This window comes from Dermacentor andersoni, chromosome 7, assembly GCF_023375885.2.
Source record: "Dermacentor andersoni chromosome 7, qqDerAnde1_hic_scaffold, whole genome shotgun sequence".
Taxonomy (NCBI): domain Eukaryota; kingdom Metazoa; phylum Arthropoda; class Arachnida; order Ixodida; family Ixodidae; genus Dermacentor; species Dermacentor andersoni.
This window is the reverse complement of record NC_092820.1, coordinates 113699467-113717006: the sequence shown is the minus strand read 5'-3', so window position 1 is coordinate 113717006 and position 17540 is coordinate 113699467. Positions and strand designations below refer to the sequence as shown.

General features: G+C 45.8%; 1 protein-coding gene across 1 annotated transcript; it reads left to right on the top strand.

Moving 5' to 3' along the window:
* Nucleotides 1-1681: 1681 nt before the first annotated feature.
* Nucleotides 1682-14593, top strand: LOC126534696 (putative phospholipase B-like 2). The gene is made up of 7 exons (XM_072289501.1): nt 1682-1693; nt 3780-3940; nt 7342-7434; nt 9325-9396; nt 10679-10831; nt 11039-11198; nt 14309-14593. The coding sequence occupies exons 1-7, from the start codon at nt 1682-1684 to the stop codon at nt 14474-14476; spliced, it is 819 nt and encodes a 272-aa protein (XP_072145602.1). The 3' UTR covers nt 14477-14593.
* Nucleotides 14594-17540: the final 2947 nt, after the last annotated feature.

The window sequence follows — 17540 nt, the reverse complement described above, 5'->3', positions numbered from 1 at the left end:
AAAAAAAAAAAAATCGGCATAACCCATCTTGCGATGGCTGTCGACGGTAATGTGTTTAGGATGGAATCAATATAGCGACACAACGTATTCCCATCGCCAAAACCAGTTATGTATGAAGCGTGAACTGCAGCGGCGCTCCTCTTTCGCGATTTCGAAAGAACACTCTCCCTATGCATGTCCTCCGAAATGCATGGCGCGCCGATGCGTGCGAACGCTGAGAAACGCTTCAAACGGCAACCGGACTCCTCCATCGTTCTTCTTTCTGGAGACGCTGCGCCATCTAGACGCACTGCCGAAAAGCGTGCGCGCGGCCTCGATGCGTGGCGCCGCTGTACGTCCGAACGCTGAGAATTGTTCCATTGCTTTCCGCGCATTCCGTGGCAGGTACACAGTGACCCATGGTGGCGATAGGCTCATTGAAAAGCGGCACATACCCACTGTGCTTATGGCACAGCTCGATAAGGCGTTGTTGTGAAAGACGTTCATTGAAAAACTGCACGCACTGAGTGTATTTGTGGTACAGGTAGTGCTACAAGGCAGTTAAGAAGGTTTAGGGAAGAAAAACAATTTTAAGGCCATGTATACAGGTATGCTAGGAAATGCATTCGGTACCTGAATAAATCAAGCTGACTAGGTGATTGTGTCACCGCCGCGTTTCAAAGAGGATGCCAATAAATCACCATCATCATTATCGTCGTACCATGCCACTTGCCTTGCGATGTAACATGCGCGCTGCGTGGCATCTATACGTGTGCCCTTTACATTGCAGTTACATGTTTTTATACAAGGAGGTACTTCATGTAGCAGTCCCATAGTTAGCGGTGCAATGTAGATATGGAAGTCTTGAGGAAGAAAAAGAAGGTTATGGAGATGGATAGATATTGATGTAATGTAAAACATGTATGTCATATGTGATTAATTAAAGCAGGCTAGGTGATGGTTTTCAGCATCCCGATTCAAAGCGAATGCCATTTAATCGTCATCATCATAATTAGCAACGTATCGTGCCGTTAGACACATGATGTGACATGCGCGCTGTGTGACGTCTATACGTACAAACTGTGCATTGCCGTTCCGTTATATTCCACCAGGGGTTCAGACATGTGGCACTTCCACATAGCAGCGCGTATATGGTCCTGGTTAATTCAAGCAGGCTAGATGGCTATTTGTCACCATCCCGTTTCGAAGGGGATGCCAATAAAACATCATTATGATCGTCATCGACAGCAGCGCACCGTGCCACGCGTGAAGGGATGTGACATCTGCGCCGTGTAGTCTGGTTACCTGTATTTACTATGCGGCACACGTTGTGGTGCCTCCTCGCTAGATACAAACCTCTGCTGAAGAAACGAACCAGGCAACTTCGGGCTCGGCAGACCGCTGTGCAGAGAGTAGTACAAGCCGCAGCTCAAGACGCAGCCTGCAGCCGATGCCAGGCGGACAGTTGATATCCTCCTCGTGAAAACGGCGCGAAGAGACTTCGCGGCGAAGACCCTGTAGTGCATGATGCCAAAATGAACCGCCTGTGGAGCCGTTCGTCCTGCTTATGCTGTGACTGTGCTGTGTGTGCCGCGCATGCCTGTGACTTTATTTTTTAAGTACTGGGTTATTGAAGTTGTTCCAACGGTTTATCTTGAACCTTTTCCCTCAGCACAGCTGCCCAGTGCTCAAACATTCGATAATGGACTACAGAGTGAGCCAGGTTGACGGAAGAACCGTTAAATACAAACGTAAATAGATATATATATATAATGACTGATAGGTAGCCCCTAGGAAATCCGCGAAGCCTTCTAATAATGCTAGATACTTAATTCAGGTTATTTTAACGCGATTGTCATTTTGTGGGAACTTCACGCACTTTTCGCTATGTCCGTGTGTAAACTCTTGCACGTGCACTTGATCCATTGGGTATGTGCCAGTCGGTATGTCGCACTGGGTATGTTTGAGTGGAACGGCAATAAAAATGTGAACGTTCTTGGCCGGTGCTCGAGAGGGTGCAAGTGCCACTCGGTAGATGCCCAGTGAAGAAGTTAACTTGCCCAGTGTAGAAGGCAAGAGGTGAAGAATCGCACTTCTAAGTTACCGTTGTATAGTCCTATGCTATACCAGTCAAATCTACTTTTGCTTTACTTCTAAGCACACGGAAAACCACCTGCGTCTTGGCCAATCCCCATGGTGGGTATGCGCCACTGTTTAGGATACAAGACAAGACCGGCATTATTAGAGGCGCATAGTGCGGACGAAGTTGTGAAATGAACAGAACGAGATAAGAGCATGATTTGAGCTAGGAGCGTTAGAATACAGAAAAGTTAACATGTTGGTAACAAAATAAGTGGGGTACACACAAGTGAAGGATATGGCAATTGCAGTCTGCTTTGACATTGATTCAATGATAGTGGCATTAAGGGTGGACACCTGCAAAGACCTGCCTTTGCTCTCAATAAAGCTTTTTTTTTTGTTATTTGTCAAGAAGTTCATCGTGAGATAGTTTCTGTCGGAATTGTTCATCTGCTAAATATGGGCGACCAAACATTTGAGGTAGCACGGACTGCGCACACTGGGCACGCAAATGGTGCTAGTTGCTCTCGCTGTTCGCAAATACGCGCTGAGCGGCTGCTTTTTCGCATTACAGCGGCGAGCATACGCCGACAAGTGCTTACGATCGAGTATAGTGTTATCTACAGCATATGGTTTTGTAAAGTGCGTTACCTTTCGTGGCTTTCCGTACAGAGGACGTCGTGCCAGGTCATACCATGACGATAACAACGTATCCCGGGATGCTTATTTCGTGGGACAGCTACTACCTAACTTCAGCTGGCCTTGTAAGCTTTCTTTATTGCTTTCAATGTGTCAGTTAGGAATGAAACGCGCACAGACAGATAGAAAAAATGCTCTGTTCGCATCTCCATCTCCAAAAGCGCATCTCCATGGGGTCAATTAGGTAGTAGCACCCAGATAGTATTAGTTCCTATGCGGGACTGAGGGGAGAGAGACACACGGCTGGGGCGGGGAGCAAAGGTTCTGTTTTGGCTAGCATAGCAGCCATAGGTAGTGAGATGCTTTTGTTACCCCTTTGAAAATATATGTTCAAATAATAAGTGCTGCTATACGACATGCTTACGTTTGCTGTCGGGACGAGGGTGTCGAACACTTAATACGAGACATATGTTCGATGGACTCGTTTATTGCGGCCGAAATACGTGTGCAATGGCGTTTGGTTTGGCCGCCGCGTATACCGCTCTAGCGAGTATGAGTTATACCTTAGTTTGACGTACGATATCGTTGAACAAAAGAAAAAAGAAACCGACATAATACAGACGCAGGAACCATAGCTTCAGTGTTACAGTAATGGTAACGTCAATTTCCGTATTTAAAACAACCACCACAGTCTTTCAATTTAATTTGTTTTTCACGGTGGTTTTATTTCACGCAATTTTTGTTCCTGTTATTCGCGTTTTCATGAGTTTCTTGCTTTAATATTTAAAGGAGCTGTCTGAAACTTATAACACCATCTTTAAGCAGCACAGAGAGCTTTTCAGAAATGCCTACTATCGGCAGTAGCTTACGCTGAAAACGATGAGTGAGATTAGAGCAGCAATGTGTGAAGGTCGGCAGTATTCTGTCGGCGGAAGCGCTTTGTAAAATAATGCGTATTAGTCTGCACGGTTCTGGTGGAGGACCGCAATCAGTCCCGCTGCAAGGGAGAAACGAGTGCTGGTCTGAAACCGCAGTTGCAGACGAGTCGTTCTAAGTGAGATATTTAAACGTGTGAATCGCAGGCAATCACGGAGACACAGCTATTAAACGAGAATACGGATCTGAACAAGCTGGTGACTCCCACTGGCGTGGTCATGGGCTGGATTCGTGCAGCTGTGGCCTCTCGCCTCTCCACAACCGGTGAAGAGTGGGCGCGCACCATGTCTAAGGAAAACAGTGGCACGTCAGTATACGGCGATTCCTACGGCACGAGAGTCTCTGTAGGATACGTATAGATATGTGTTAGGGTGTTTTACCGTAAATTCATTTTTACTAGCATTATGACATGCTGGAATGGTGCAGTGAGCAGCCTGCCCCTCCGAGCGTTAGAGGAACGCCGTCGTTTCTGCGAAGACGATACGAGAGTGGCGCTTCGAAGAAAGGAAGGAAGGAAGGAAAAGGTGGAGAACGCAAGGCAGGGAGGTTAGGTAGTTTAGCTTAACCGGTTTGCTACCCTGCACATGGGAGCGGGATGGGGGGGATGAAAGATGGGGAAGGGAGAGAGAGAGTGGTGCTTCGAGCAGTTGACGCGTGCTCGGGACCCAAAACGTGAATTTGTGACGACGCGTAGCTTGTCAGTTTGAAAACAAGGCATTCCAATTTTCCAGCTTGCTACTCATTTATCCGTTGTACATAACTTTACTAGTCCACAGTAAAAAAAATACCAGAAATAAATTAGTTGTAAGTGCCAGCGCACATTGTGTCATTGTGGTCCTAAAGAACGGTTAGTCTTACTTGACTGCATGTAAACGGCACATTTCGCAACCTCATGAAGTAAGCAAAAGCTCAATCTATGTAGTACCTCCATGGCAGAAAGGTTATTGACCGATTCACTAGATCCAAAGGGAAACAAACCGACAACGCGCACACGCAACGCTGAGTGTTATTGCACTCCGAAGCAGAATAATGAGAAAATCAGAATTAACATTGGTGATTTGACGTCCGGCAAATGCACGGCGAAATATGACGGGAGCGATAGCCGAAGGTTCCGGATTGATTTTGACCCCCTGGGGGTTCCTTGAATTTGATCGAAAATCACGGTGCATCCCGCTTCCATAAGGCTGCATCTGGCTGTAATCAGCAGCGCAACCCGAGCTCGACCTGTTCGCAGACCCCGTGCACAGCAAGCGTGGTGACTGCGTTTATAGCCACTAAACGACTGTGCCGGCTTCGAACCCTACGCTTCGAAAATATGACTGGAAAAAATAGGAATATTAAAAAACACTAAATAAACGTTCAAGACGACAAAACAGTGTAGTAGAATTGAAAAAGAATCAAACTTTCTTTCGACTATCACCTGTCCTCATGCAAGTTCTTTTTTTTTTTTAATTTTCTTTCTACTTCACGATAATGCTGATCCCACGCAGGAATTTTTTAGAGAAGTAGACGAATTCAGGGTGTCCGTACAAGCCTCTTATACCCAGGTTCAATGATCAATGAAGTAAAGATAAAAGACGCAGTGTATAGATCACTGTTTGGGCTGCAGACACTAACTAAATGCGTGTTGAACTAACTAAAAGCGCTGAACTATTTATCTTGAATATGCAGCAACGTTTCCCACTATACTGGTAGGACTAGTGCAGCTTTCTTCGTATGCAGCTTGGCTGTTTCGTTTCCCTGTTATTGAACTATTTATTCAACACGTATGCAATATTACGAAGGAGAGGGGGAACGGGAGAATAGGGACTTTACCTGTTCCTATGCTGCACTGCACATCACCGTCTGTTGCTGGTCTTGAAAGGAAAGTGCCCTCTTTCTTTCGCGAACGTTTTTATAGAAATCCTCCTGCCATAGGGTTTCATCTCAGCTTCAGTCAGGGAGGTCAGTGAAGCCTTCACTGTCAGTGAGCGTGACCTCGAGTCGTACTGTGTTGCGCAGACGTAAAAACAGCAATAAATGGTCAAGCTATTGAATTCGTACCGGTGGGGTCGCATTTGAGCAACTTGACTGTTTCATCAATCCGCCTTGGTCAGCCAAAGTGCCCCAAAGGGCGACAGCGAGGAAACAGGCAAAACGTAGATGTGGGTGAACAAGCATCAGCAGCGCAAATATGACGTAATGCGGCGGCAGGCTGGGCGGAACAAAATGACAAAGTTATATTGACGCGACTTAACAACGAAGGCAGTAAAATACACAGCGAATGCAAGGCATTTGCTGACCTCAAAAACACAGCAAATATGAAGAAAAGCCGAATTATCAACGTGCCCAATATTCATTATATTTCGGGAATCTCAATTCGACGCTCGACAGTAGTCAGCGTAACTTTGAAAGCAAAGTTATCAGAGTTGAAGCGCCGGAACGTAAAGCTGGCGAAAGTACTAGTGTAGCTGAGCTCTGCTTAAAAAGATAAAATTTGCTGCACCTTGGTTTTTTGTTTTCAACGTTTCGCCTTCGAGAGAAAGTGACAAGTTTTTCTGTGTGACAAGTAATTTAGAATCAGAAGTACTGCGCAGGCCCCTACCCTCTACCACCCACTCTGGTCTGAATTAATCAATGTGTAGGAATTGGCTGCACTTGTCGATCAATCTCCACCGCTTGCCTACTATTAATTACAGCAAATTAAACGCGAAGAGAAAAAGAAAGGCGAGTCAACAGTGGTCGATCACCTGTGCTCAACTTGCTATAAATGTCCTAAAATTGCCCTATTTTGACGAAGGTGGTTAGAAAGTAGCGTACAAATGCCGAGATACTACAAACTCCAAACTCACCTGAAGCAGCGAAAGAACTCGCTATCCTTAAACAGGAAACTGATGCACACTCTGGTATTTCTAAATGTTTTAACAGTGAGTCCGCACCTACTGTTCTTGGCAAGCATATAAAGGAGCACTCTCTGCAACCGTTAACAAATGACGAATAATGAAAGAATACTGAGAAAGAAGAAACCTATACTTTTGCTTAATGGTGTGGTACACAAGAAGTCAACATGTCTGCGTCATTATTTCTTTGGTAAGAAAAAAACCAAGAAACAACTAAGAATAAACGGTTGGTACAGCAACTTCCTTTGTGCGTCCAGACTTTGATATTATGTGCTTTCACGTTAATGTTTGAAAATAGCACGAACTGGGAGACACCTATGATTTCAGTTTGCTTGAGTAATTTGAATCACTTTTAGTCCGTGAGCAATTTGTCCTGCTTTGCGGGCCAAACACTTTCGATGCCTTGTGTTGCCTTTTTTGTTGGGCTAGTTTCCTTGGTAGAGTGTATAAGCGCGACTGGACGAGGACGAAGAAAGAAACAGATACACAGACACAAAAGCAAAAGGTCGAAATGTACCACTCAATGTTCTTTTTTGCTGTTACGTTTGTTTCCGCTCGCACGGTATATATTTATCGATGCGTGCGAAAATAAAATCTATAGTTGAAAGTGAAGCGCTGTGTCTGTGTATCTGTTTCTTTCTTCGTCCTCGTCCAGTCACGCTTATACACTCTACCATGGATTCTAACCAACTAGCCCGCCAACGTGTTTTAACCTAGTTTCCTTGTTGCGCTAGGCCACACATAGCATCAACCTGATCCATATATGAGAATCAGTATATAAACTATGGTTACCCGCAGAGTGTTTCACGTGGTGCCTCATGTCATGCAGGGCGAACAGCCAAAAGCTTGTTTTAGACTATAAGCTTTTCCGTCCAGGAGCGCCTATTGCCAACGGAACATTCTGGATGCACGAACAAATGCCGTGCGTATTATTGTTTCTTCTTGTTGCTTATTTGTCTGCTTGTGTGCGAAATACTTTGCCGGACGACCTGAGGCTAGGGACAAGTTCAAAGTTATGATGGTGCTTCGTGCGATGTTAACTAGTTGCATCAATTGTTTGAAAGCGCTGTCATCTTAGTAAAATACAAATCCGAGCTTCAGAGTAGCTGCGAAGCTGCAGATTTTGTACGGTTCGTTGACATGCATGCTGACATGAACCGTCTTTGAAATGTAGTCTCAGCGTCTCCTCGTGATTTCTCTCTTTGTGCCTGTCCTAACATGCAGCTAAAACGTTTTGCATTTATGATGAACAAGTCGCTTACGCTATAGGCAGGTTGCGGAATTGGGTGCCCTTTAGATTATATTGAGCCAAAGTGCTATGCTGATTACCTTTGTCAGTTAATACCGCCTATTGGAGATGTTTAGGTGTGTTTGTCTGATTGTATGCGGAGCGGGTGAAGAGAAGGCGGAGTATATCGCGCATCTAATAATTGAATGTGAGGCAACGAGTTACAGAACTAATTAACTCGTAAGAGTGGCAGCACTCCCTCAGCAGTCATGGAGGCATTACGGAATCAGGCTGTAGACGAGCCGTATGTAAAAATATTGAAAGATTTATATAGTGGCTCTACAGCCACAGTAGTCCTCCATAAAGAAAGCAACAAAATCCCAATAAAGAAAGGCGTCAGGCAGGGAGATACGGTCTCTCCAATGCCATTAACAGCGTGTTTGCAGGAGGTATTCAGAGACCAGGATTGGGAAGAATTGGGGATAAGAGTTATTGGAGAATACCTTAGTAACTTGCGATTCGCTGATGATATTGCCTTGCTTAGTAACTCAGGGGACCAATTGCAATGCATGCTCACTGACCTCGAGAGGCAAAGCAGAACGGTGGGTCTAAAAATTTATCGGCAGAAAACTAAAGTTGTGTTTAACAGTCTCGGAAGAGAACAGCAGTTTACGATAGGTAGCGAGGCACTGGAAGTGGTAAGGAAATACATTTACTTAGGACAGGTAGTGACCGCGGATCCGGATCATGAGACTCAAATCATAAGAAGAATAAGAATGGGCTGGTGTGCGTTTGGCAGGCATTCCCAGATCATGAACAGCAGGTTGCCATTATCCCTCAAGAGAAAAGTGTATAACAGCTGTGTCTTACCAGTACTCACGTACGGGGCAGAAACCTGGAGGCTTACAAAAGGTTCTACTTAAATTGAGGACGACGCAACGAGCTATGCAAAGACGAATGATGGGTGTAACGTTAAGGGAAATGAAAAGAGCAAATTGGATGAGGGAACAAACGCGAGTCAATGACGTCTTAGTTGAAATCAAGAAAAAGAAATGGGCATGGGCAGGACAAGTAATGAGGAGGGAAGATAACCGATGGACATTAATGGTTACGGACTGCATTCGAAGCTAAAGGAAGCGTAGCAGGGGGCAGCAAAAAGCTAGGTGAGCGGATGAGATTAAGTTTGCAGGGACAACATGGCCACAGTTAGCACATGACTGGGGCAGTTGGAGAAGCATGGCAGAGACCTTTGCCATGCAGTGGGCTTAATCAGGCTGATGATGATGATGATGATTAGTGGCAGCACTCAAAGTTGGGCGTTGGGATAAACATGCCCGTTCCCTGTCGTCGATGCTCTCCATTGCGCCATCGTTGTTCGAACGAGCGTTCAGGCTCATGGAGTGAACTCTGTTCAGGTGTGTCTTTGGGCTCGTTACATCATGCGTATTTGTTATACAGCGGACATTTACCGAAAAATTTACGGCCTACAAAACTACTGGCCACAAATCGTCTTGTACTCTAATAATTTCCTGCTCCTATCAATGCCCCTAACATTTTTTTACGTATTTCTTCAATTATTTACAGAGGAATTGTGCATTACGAAGACCTCAGTGCACGATTACGTGAGCAAAAATACTGGGCCGGCTACAACGTGCCGTAAGTGGGTTTAGTTTATCTGAGAACAACTTTCCAAACGGCTACAATAAAACCTCTGGGTTCCACGGTGGCAGGTGAACGGAGGCGGGTGTTGGAACGCAGCAAACTTCATGTAGTAACCTCAAAATGTCTGTGCTAGTATTGGGCCTGACCAGCCGTCTCCTCCCCTCCTGAACCTTCTCGTCCCATGAAAAGTGCATGCTCCGCCCCCCTCTCCACAAAACAATTTCTGGCGACGCCAACATGCCCCGTTCAAGTTGTACTCTTTGCTTTTTGCCGATTCCAGAGATTGCGTTATGTGGTTTGAAGTAAGATGCTCCGGTGTGCATTAGGAAATACGATAGTTTCTAAAGGTAGGTTTTCTCGACTAGTAGTTGAGCGCATGCCTCCTCTCATACAGCAAGACAGTACGGTCTACAGGAAAACTCCTAAAGACGTTGGTTATTATTGATCGATTATGTGCTGCCTGGTACACCATCATTTCGAGCGCAGCTCTTAGGAGCTGTTCTTGCGGCGTGCGTGGGCGTCGGCGTAACCGAGCGAACGAGCACAGCGAAAGATTAAAGCAGACGTGGAGCGCCACGGCGGATGAAAGACGCGAGGAGGATAGCGGAGGAGGGTATGGCGAAATCGTGAAAGCCTCGTGCGGCCAAGGTGGCTACGAGATGGAGCCAGATTAGCGCGCATCGTCTGGGAGGTCTGTCGGCGGCGGCTGCTGTGTATCGCGCGCATGCGTCACCCACGCGCAGACTCTCACGTTCTCTAGATTAGCGACGCAGTCACACCGCCCTTCACTCCGTCTGAAACGTGCCCCACGAGGAAGGTTTTATATATATATGGCGAAATGAAAACACGTATAGAGCTGCGCTCAAATTTCGCATAAGGGAGTATTGTAATCATCGGTGAATTTTTTAGTGACACAATCTGCCGAAATTTGAGAGTCGCAACACCACAAGGTTTCCTATAACTACGAAAATGCAGTGCAGTGAACTCGACATTGCTAAAAGCTGATTCATGGCGAAGCTGGCGAGTTAATATTTAGTGTGACATGCTGTGACGCCTACTTTCGCAGACACTAAATTAAAACAACAAGAAACTTGCATACATACATTCAGTGTCAAACTAAATAAGCTTTTGATTCCATGCAATTGAGTATCTAGTCGGGAAACGCCAAGATTATTGTTTGAATATCGCATACATATCCAAAGTATTTTTGTGCCGCTTATATGTTGTTGTTTCGGAGGTATCATTTATACGCAAATGTTTTTTCCCTCTTCTTCAGCTATTTCGAGGACATATTTACGATCTCCGGTCAACCGGCCAAAGTGGAAGGGTATGGTGACTACTACACACACGAGAACTGCCCTCGCGCAAAGTTGTTCAGAAGAGACCACACCAAACTAAAGGACTTGGATTCTGTTACCGCTTACATGAGGTATGGAAGAGCAAGCATACACATATGTCGCCGTGAATCTGTGACAAATTTTTCTGATTTAATCATCTGCTTACTACTCATGAAGCTGAGTAAGTCTCTTTTCATTGTTTTAGTGACGACGATCTGCCATGTGGAGTCGCGTGAATAAGTTGGCGTAGGTTCGCCTACGTGTAAAAGGGATGTCATTGCATCGTCCAATTTATGCAGGTACAACGATTACAAGAACGACCCTTTGTCACGCTGCAACTGCACGCCGCCATACAATCCTGTGTTTGCCATCTCAGCGCGCCATGACCTACTTTGCCCGTCGGGGAAGTACGACGCGCCAGGAATGAATCGACGGGCTGTTGGCGGTATCGATACAAAGGTAAGATAGATGTTTACGGAGAATTCTGTTTTCCTAAACACAGCCATTGAAAGCAGGGGTCTCCAGTTTCCAGCCAACATGTCATGCTTGCAGGATTGTGTCTCAGTACACCACAACGAATAAACATGGCGAACCAAGCCACCGCCTCGTTTGTTGTGTACCTTGGGACGTTACAAGGGCTTACCTTTTTTCCACAGGATAACTTGCTGATAATAATACTCAGGACAACATGGCACAATAAATCATGAAGGGCCACAAAACTAATTAAATAAATGACCCACATCCTTGTCGATGCAGTACGAAGCTGCAAAGGCAGTCCATCAGTGTTGCTTGGATCCAATGATACGTAAAATGGAAGTAACCCGTTAACAAGAGGAATTCAGTGAACACAAATGAACTCCTACGCTTTGCCTTACAGCTTCACGTGGTTTAACTCGCAATCCAATGTTTTCCTTCACAAGTTTTTATACTCGGAAACCTCTGCACAAAGCAGAGCGGAAATAAAGAAAGAACGCGACAGAAGCCATTTCACGAGGTCTGTCGACAGTTATACGATGAGCATTCAAGCAATGTAGCAACGCACTGTGTTCAGAATCTGTAGTGGTCACTTTGAGTCTTCGCTTTCTTCGGCTATGCGCGACATACACTGTCTCTGATATAAGCACACTTTTATATGATACTCGCTCGCCAAAATATCTGTGAGCACGGCGACATGACGACGAGGAAGTAACAATGATGTAATGACGAAGAAGGAATTACATCAATGGTCCGGGGATGGCGGTAGGACAACGACGGTATGATGACAATGTGGTGAAGGTTATGAAACAATGACGATGGTATAATGGGGACAGCGTGACGACAGCTGCGTCAGGACAACGGCATGACAACGAGTGTGTAATGACGATGGCGTGACGATGACCGCATCAACATGAGGGTATGACGAGAATCTGATCACGAAACTGGAATGACGATAATTAAACGACCAGGAGAGTATTATGACGACGATGGCGATACAACGGCGGCATAATCACGATTGAGTGACGACAGCATGATTGCAATAGCATGAAGAAAAAATGACGCCGATGGAACGAAGAAGGCAATAAGACAACGCGATGATGTTTCTTAAGTGATGACGACGGTAAGATGGCGGTTTGACGGAGGCAACATGACAACCATGGCATTACGACGACGGCGTGAACAGGATGCCGTGATGACGGTGCCATGGCAAGACTCAGATAACAAAGTTAGACTGACGACGATGGAATGACCACGATGACATCACGGCAACGGTATAACAGCGAATGCATGACGACGAATCTAAGAGGATGACGGCATCACTGGAATGACGACGACTGTATGGTGAAGGGGATGTGACAACGGCGGCATCATGAGATCCGACAACGCTGAAGTGACGGTGATGGAACGACAACAACAGTATCGCGACGACAGCATCACAGTGAATGTAAGAGTGCTATAGAACGACGATGGCGTGACGATGACGGCATGACTAGAAACCAATCACGAATCTAGAAGAACGATGATGCAACGAACGCAATGACATCACGACCACGAGCACATACTTTGTGGCCTAAGCTGTTAGACAACGTTGGCCACTCGGTCGCCGTAAAAGGCGTGGCGACGACGGCATGGCTACGGATGTGGAACGTCGTTGTCGTTCCACATCGGCCGCCAAGCCGTGCGTGCTGGCGCTGGCTAACACTCGCAGGGTTAATTTTAGTAGAGAAACATAACTACCCCAGAAATTGGATGGGGAAACGGTGCCGTGGTGGCTCACTTGTTAAGAGCATTGGACGCAAAATCCAAAAATGTGGGTTCGTATTCCGCCTTCGGCCTGTAATTTTCTGATCGTGTTCATTTCCGTTCATTTATCACGTCTTACGTTCAATCAAGAACAAGTTTTTTCCGTTATTATGTTTTTGGTGTCATTGCTTGTTATATATTTACAACATGACTAATCAAAGCCACGTACCCCGGTTTTCTTTTTTCTCAAATTTCACACACACACAGACACACACACACACACACACACATATATATATATATATATATATATATATATATATATATATATATATATATATATATGTATATATGCTCATCGCAATAAAACTTGGAGAGGCCTTGACCCGTTATGAACACCAACCAACAACCTGAGCCTAGCTTCTCCTCAGCTGCAGACACGCTGCTGTTTGTTGGACACAGCTTTCAAAACTCCTGTTTGAAGGGACAGCACCCGGCACGCTTCGGATAACAAAAACTTCGTGAAAGATGATGCGACCCCGCCAGATTTTTGCCGGTCGAGACATATGCAGGTCAATGTAGACGTTGCCCATCCGAGGCATCGATGGCGCAAGTTATTTCAATTATCTTGCTCGCGCTTAGCAAAATAAAGGCAACTAATTGTCACGGACGCAATCATTATATGCTTTTCTCGTTTGTAAAATATGCTAGTATTTTAACCATACTACAGACATCTCATATTTTGTGCAAATGACAGCGCAAAAGTCGCAAAGAAAGCTGCAGAGAATATAAACAGCAAGGATGAAAGATTTAAATTGTCGCACCGATTACGCGCACCACTTTACTATCCTAAACTCACCGCACCGCGCGTCTTTCTGCCTAAATGTTTATAAGCAATAAAGCCGTTAATTGTAACGAAATTTTACATATGTACTTAATGGAAATTGCTGTTTATATATCAGTTCGTCCGTTTTACCTATGCCCGTCGATGGGCTTTACTTCTTCTGTATTTGCTCCGCACAATATGTTTACTGAACTTAGGCTAAAAACCAAGCTGTGCGCGATGGCTTTTAGTTTCTGCTGTGTACTGCAAAGTTTCTCCAAGAGATGCGTTACAAACCTAAATCTTTATTTAAAGATCCTACTTTAAAGCTGCATTTTCTTCAACATGCACTATAGTTCTGGCACATTTTGGCCAAAGGTATGATTGCGCCACAACAACCATCAATGCTATTACAGTAATCATGATTTCTACATAAAATAGTTGCTTCCATATAAGGAATTATTTCGTTCAAAAATCTTTTCGTACCTGCATTTCAAATTGTAAATCGTGTTGCGTTTCCGCGCAGGTGACAAACCAGGATCTTTTCGCGTCATCAGAGTTTGTTGCTATCAGTGGACCAACATGGGAAATGCTGCCTCCTTTTCAATGGAGCACCAGCGGGCTGCCAGATATCCACGTCGGCCATCCTGACAAGTGGCAGTTCGGACCCGTTCATCATAAGTGGAACGAGTGACGAGCGGCCACACCAGCACATCACAGAACCTGAGGATAGGTGGAATTCTTCGTGTTTTGTCGTCTCTTCAAACCCAGTAACTGGAACAGTGTATTCCTCCAATAAACGCCCATGTTTCGTGGATAGCACAGGAATGCAAACAGTGTCTATTCTATTTGCAGAATCTGCGTGTAGAACAAGGCTGCCAAATGACCTTGATTTTTGCGAAACAACCTCTGCTCTAATTAAAGGATATGCAGGGTCGTATCGAGCTATTTCCAGCAAATATTTCCTCCGGATCGAGTTCGGAGTCGACTCATATTTGCCATGGGACTGTGACCTTACATGGATGGCTGAAGACGATAATATGTGACTGCATGTAAAACAAGGGCCCAGATAACAATGAAGAATATGTTTCATCTGTAGTTGACACGTACGTTCGCTAAAATGCCCCATAGAGTACGAGGAAACTGACAGTACTCGCACCGACGCCGTGGTCACAGAAAGTTGATCGTAATGCTTCTCTATGTTTCTATTGTCAATTCAGAAACAGCCATTAAACAATTACGAATCTCTTGTTGAAATTCTGTAGACTGATGCAAGCGCAATCTTTGGTTACTGAAAGTACTTAGGTGACGTCGGTTGAATCCATTCCCTCAAAAGAATATCTTATATTATGAAAACATGCGTGGGTTTTCGTTAGAAAACAGCTTCATTTTTAAAGCCCAGGTCACGAATATGCATCAAAATATTATTAGATCGCATGTTTTTCTTCACTGTCTCTCTCTCTCTTTTTCTGTATCAAAGTATACCTTTAAGTCGCATTTGTTGTCGTGTTCAGGTTGAAGTTAAAGGATACTATGAGTGTTCTCCACTTGCTCCCCGCAGGGGCGTCTGCGTGAGCAGGCGTTTGGTGTGTTGCGACACCACGTACCCGAGCACACGAGGGTCGGACCCTCCCGCGTGTAGCCGTGCGCGGCTTAGCCGTGTCTGGGGGAAAGGGGATCCTCGTGGTTGAGCCGATGCTGGGTGTATGGACCTTTAAGGCCCCCCGGCGGAGGCAACACACCTCTTCGGCCTCGGCTTCACATAGACGGCACCTCCAGACTGACCCACCTGAAGGAAATCGGCAGTCGCCTTCTCCTGTCTCTCTCTTTCTAGAACCTTCGTCTTTCACTTACTTTCGACCTTTCCTATCTCCTTCTCTCTTCTATTCACTTCCTTCTTCTTGGCGGCAAGGGTTAACCCTGTGTGGCTATTCAACTTTGGGTACACCATATTTGTTATAGTGGCGGCGTACGACTGGCGTCGTGCAGACTTGTATGCAAGCTCGGCCGCGTCCTCTCGTTGGGCTCCGTGGTGGGCGGTCGGCGCTGTTGCCGAATTTTTATATATTCTCGTGGAAACTTCTTTCCCTAAACTTCCTGATCGCCCTTAGAAAAGAGGGCGCACCGAAGATGTCTTCAAGTTTTTTGGCAACAGAATACAAAGCTTTCCCCGATTCCACGTCATCCACTCCGACAAACCTGAAAAGACGATGAGAATGATTTCACTTTTCGTAGTGTCAAAATGTCTTACGGAATCACTTGGCGCAGGTTACAAGGCATCAAAGATGGCTAGTGGAGATCTCCTTCTGGAACTCCGCGATGCGAAGCAACATGAAAGCCTTCCTAACCTAGTTAAATTTGGAGAAATTCCAGTCAATATATCACCGCACCGAACTATGAACACCAGCCGTGGTGTTGTCTCTGACAGAAGCCGAACAGCTGACAGCTGACAGAAGCCGAACTGATGGAAGGCTGGACCGAACAGAATGCTATCAATGTCAAGCGAATTATGCTAAGGCGCGACGGTAAGGAAATCAAGACAAAGCATCTTATACTCACTTTTGGCTCAAGCATCCTGCCTGAGACAATCGAGGCAGGCTTTGTAAAGCTACGTGTCAGACCCTATGTCCCAAATCCTCTTCGATGCTTCAAATGCCAGCGTTTCGGACACAGTTCCCAGAACTGCCGAGGCCGGCAGACAAGTGCTAAATGCAGTGGCAGAGACCATACGTCTGAAAAGTGCGAAAGCGCTTGACACTGTGTCAACTGTGATGGCGAGCACGCCGCATACTCACGTTAGCGCCCGTCATGGAAAAAAGAAAAAGAAATCGTGACGATAAAAGTTAAAGAGAATATTTGATTTAAAGAAGCGCGCAGGCGGGTTTCCTACCTGCCTAAGAGCAGCTTTGCCGATGTGGCGCGTCAGGGGGCAGCGCCACAACGGCCTCCGGCGACTGTCCGACCCACACCCAGTGAGGCGGCAGTGACGCCTCCCCCCCCCCCCCCCCGGCGGCTGCAGCTAGTGCTGCTACGCCAGCCAAGCCGAAGGGGCCATCTACCTTAGAGCAGCTGGCCTCAAAGGTCTCTTCCACAGGGACGAGGCCTTCTTCTCGAACGCAGCGCTCGCAAGAGCGCCTGTCCAGCACCTCTTCCGAGGCGATGGACACAACCAGCCAGACGGCGTCGCTAGCGCCTAAGGAGCGGCGAGATTCTCGCAATAGCTCCCAAAAAGAAAAGCACCGTATCTTGGCGCCCTCAAAGGGCTCCGTGAGGTAACTCGTCTTTCTTAAACACACAGCACATAAACCACATTCAACATGGATACGCAAATAATACACTGGAATGTCAGAGGTCTGCTGCACAATCTTGATGATATCAAAGAACTATACAGGTATACTCCAAAAGTGCTGTGTGTACAGGAAACACACCTCAAACATACACAAACAAATTTCCTTCGACAATATGCTACATTTCGTAAAGACCGCGATGACACTCTCGTCTCATCCGGCGGTGTTGCAATCATTGTAGACAGAGATGTTGCTTGCCGGGAAGTAATACTTCGTACGCCCCTAGAGGCAGTTGCTATCGGAGGGGTGTTGTTTGATAAGCTGGTCACTATCAGCTCTGTATACATCCCTCGAAATTATCAACTTAATAAAAGCGAATTTCAAAACTACATAGATGAACTTCCCGCGCCGTACATAGTTGTCGGAGATTTAAACGCACACAACAGTTTGTGGGGAGACTCTCGTTGCGAT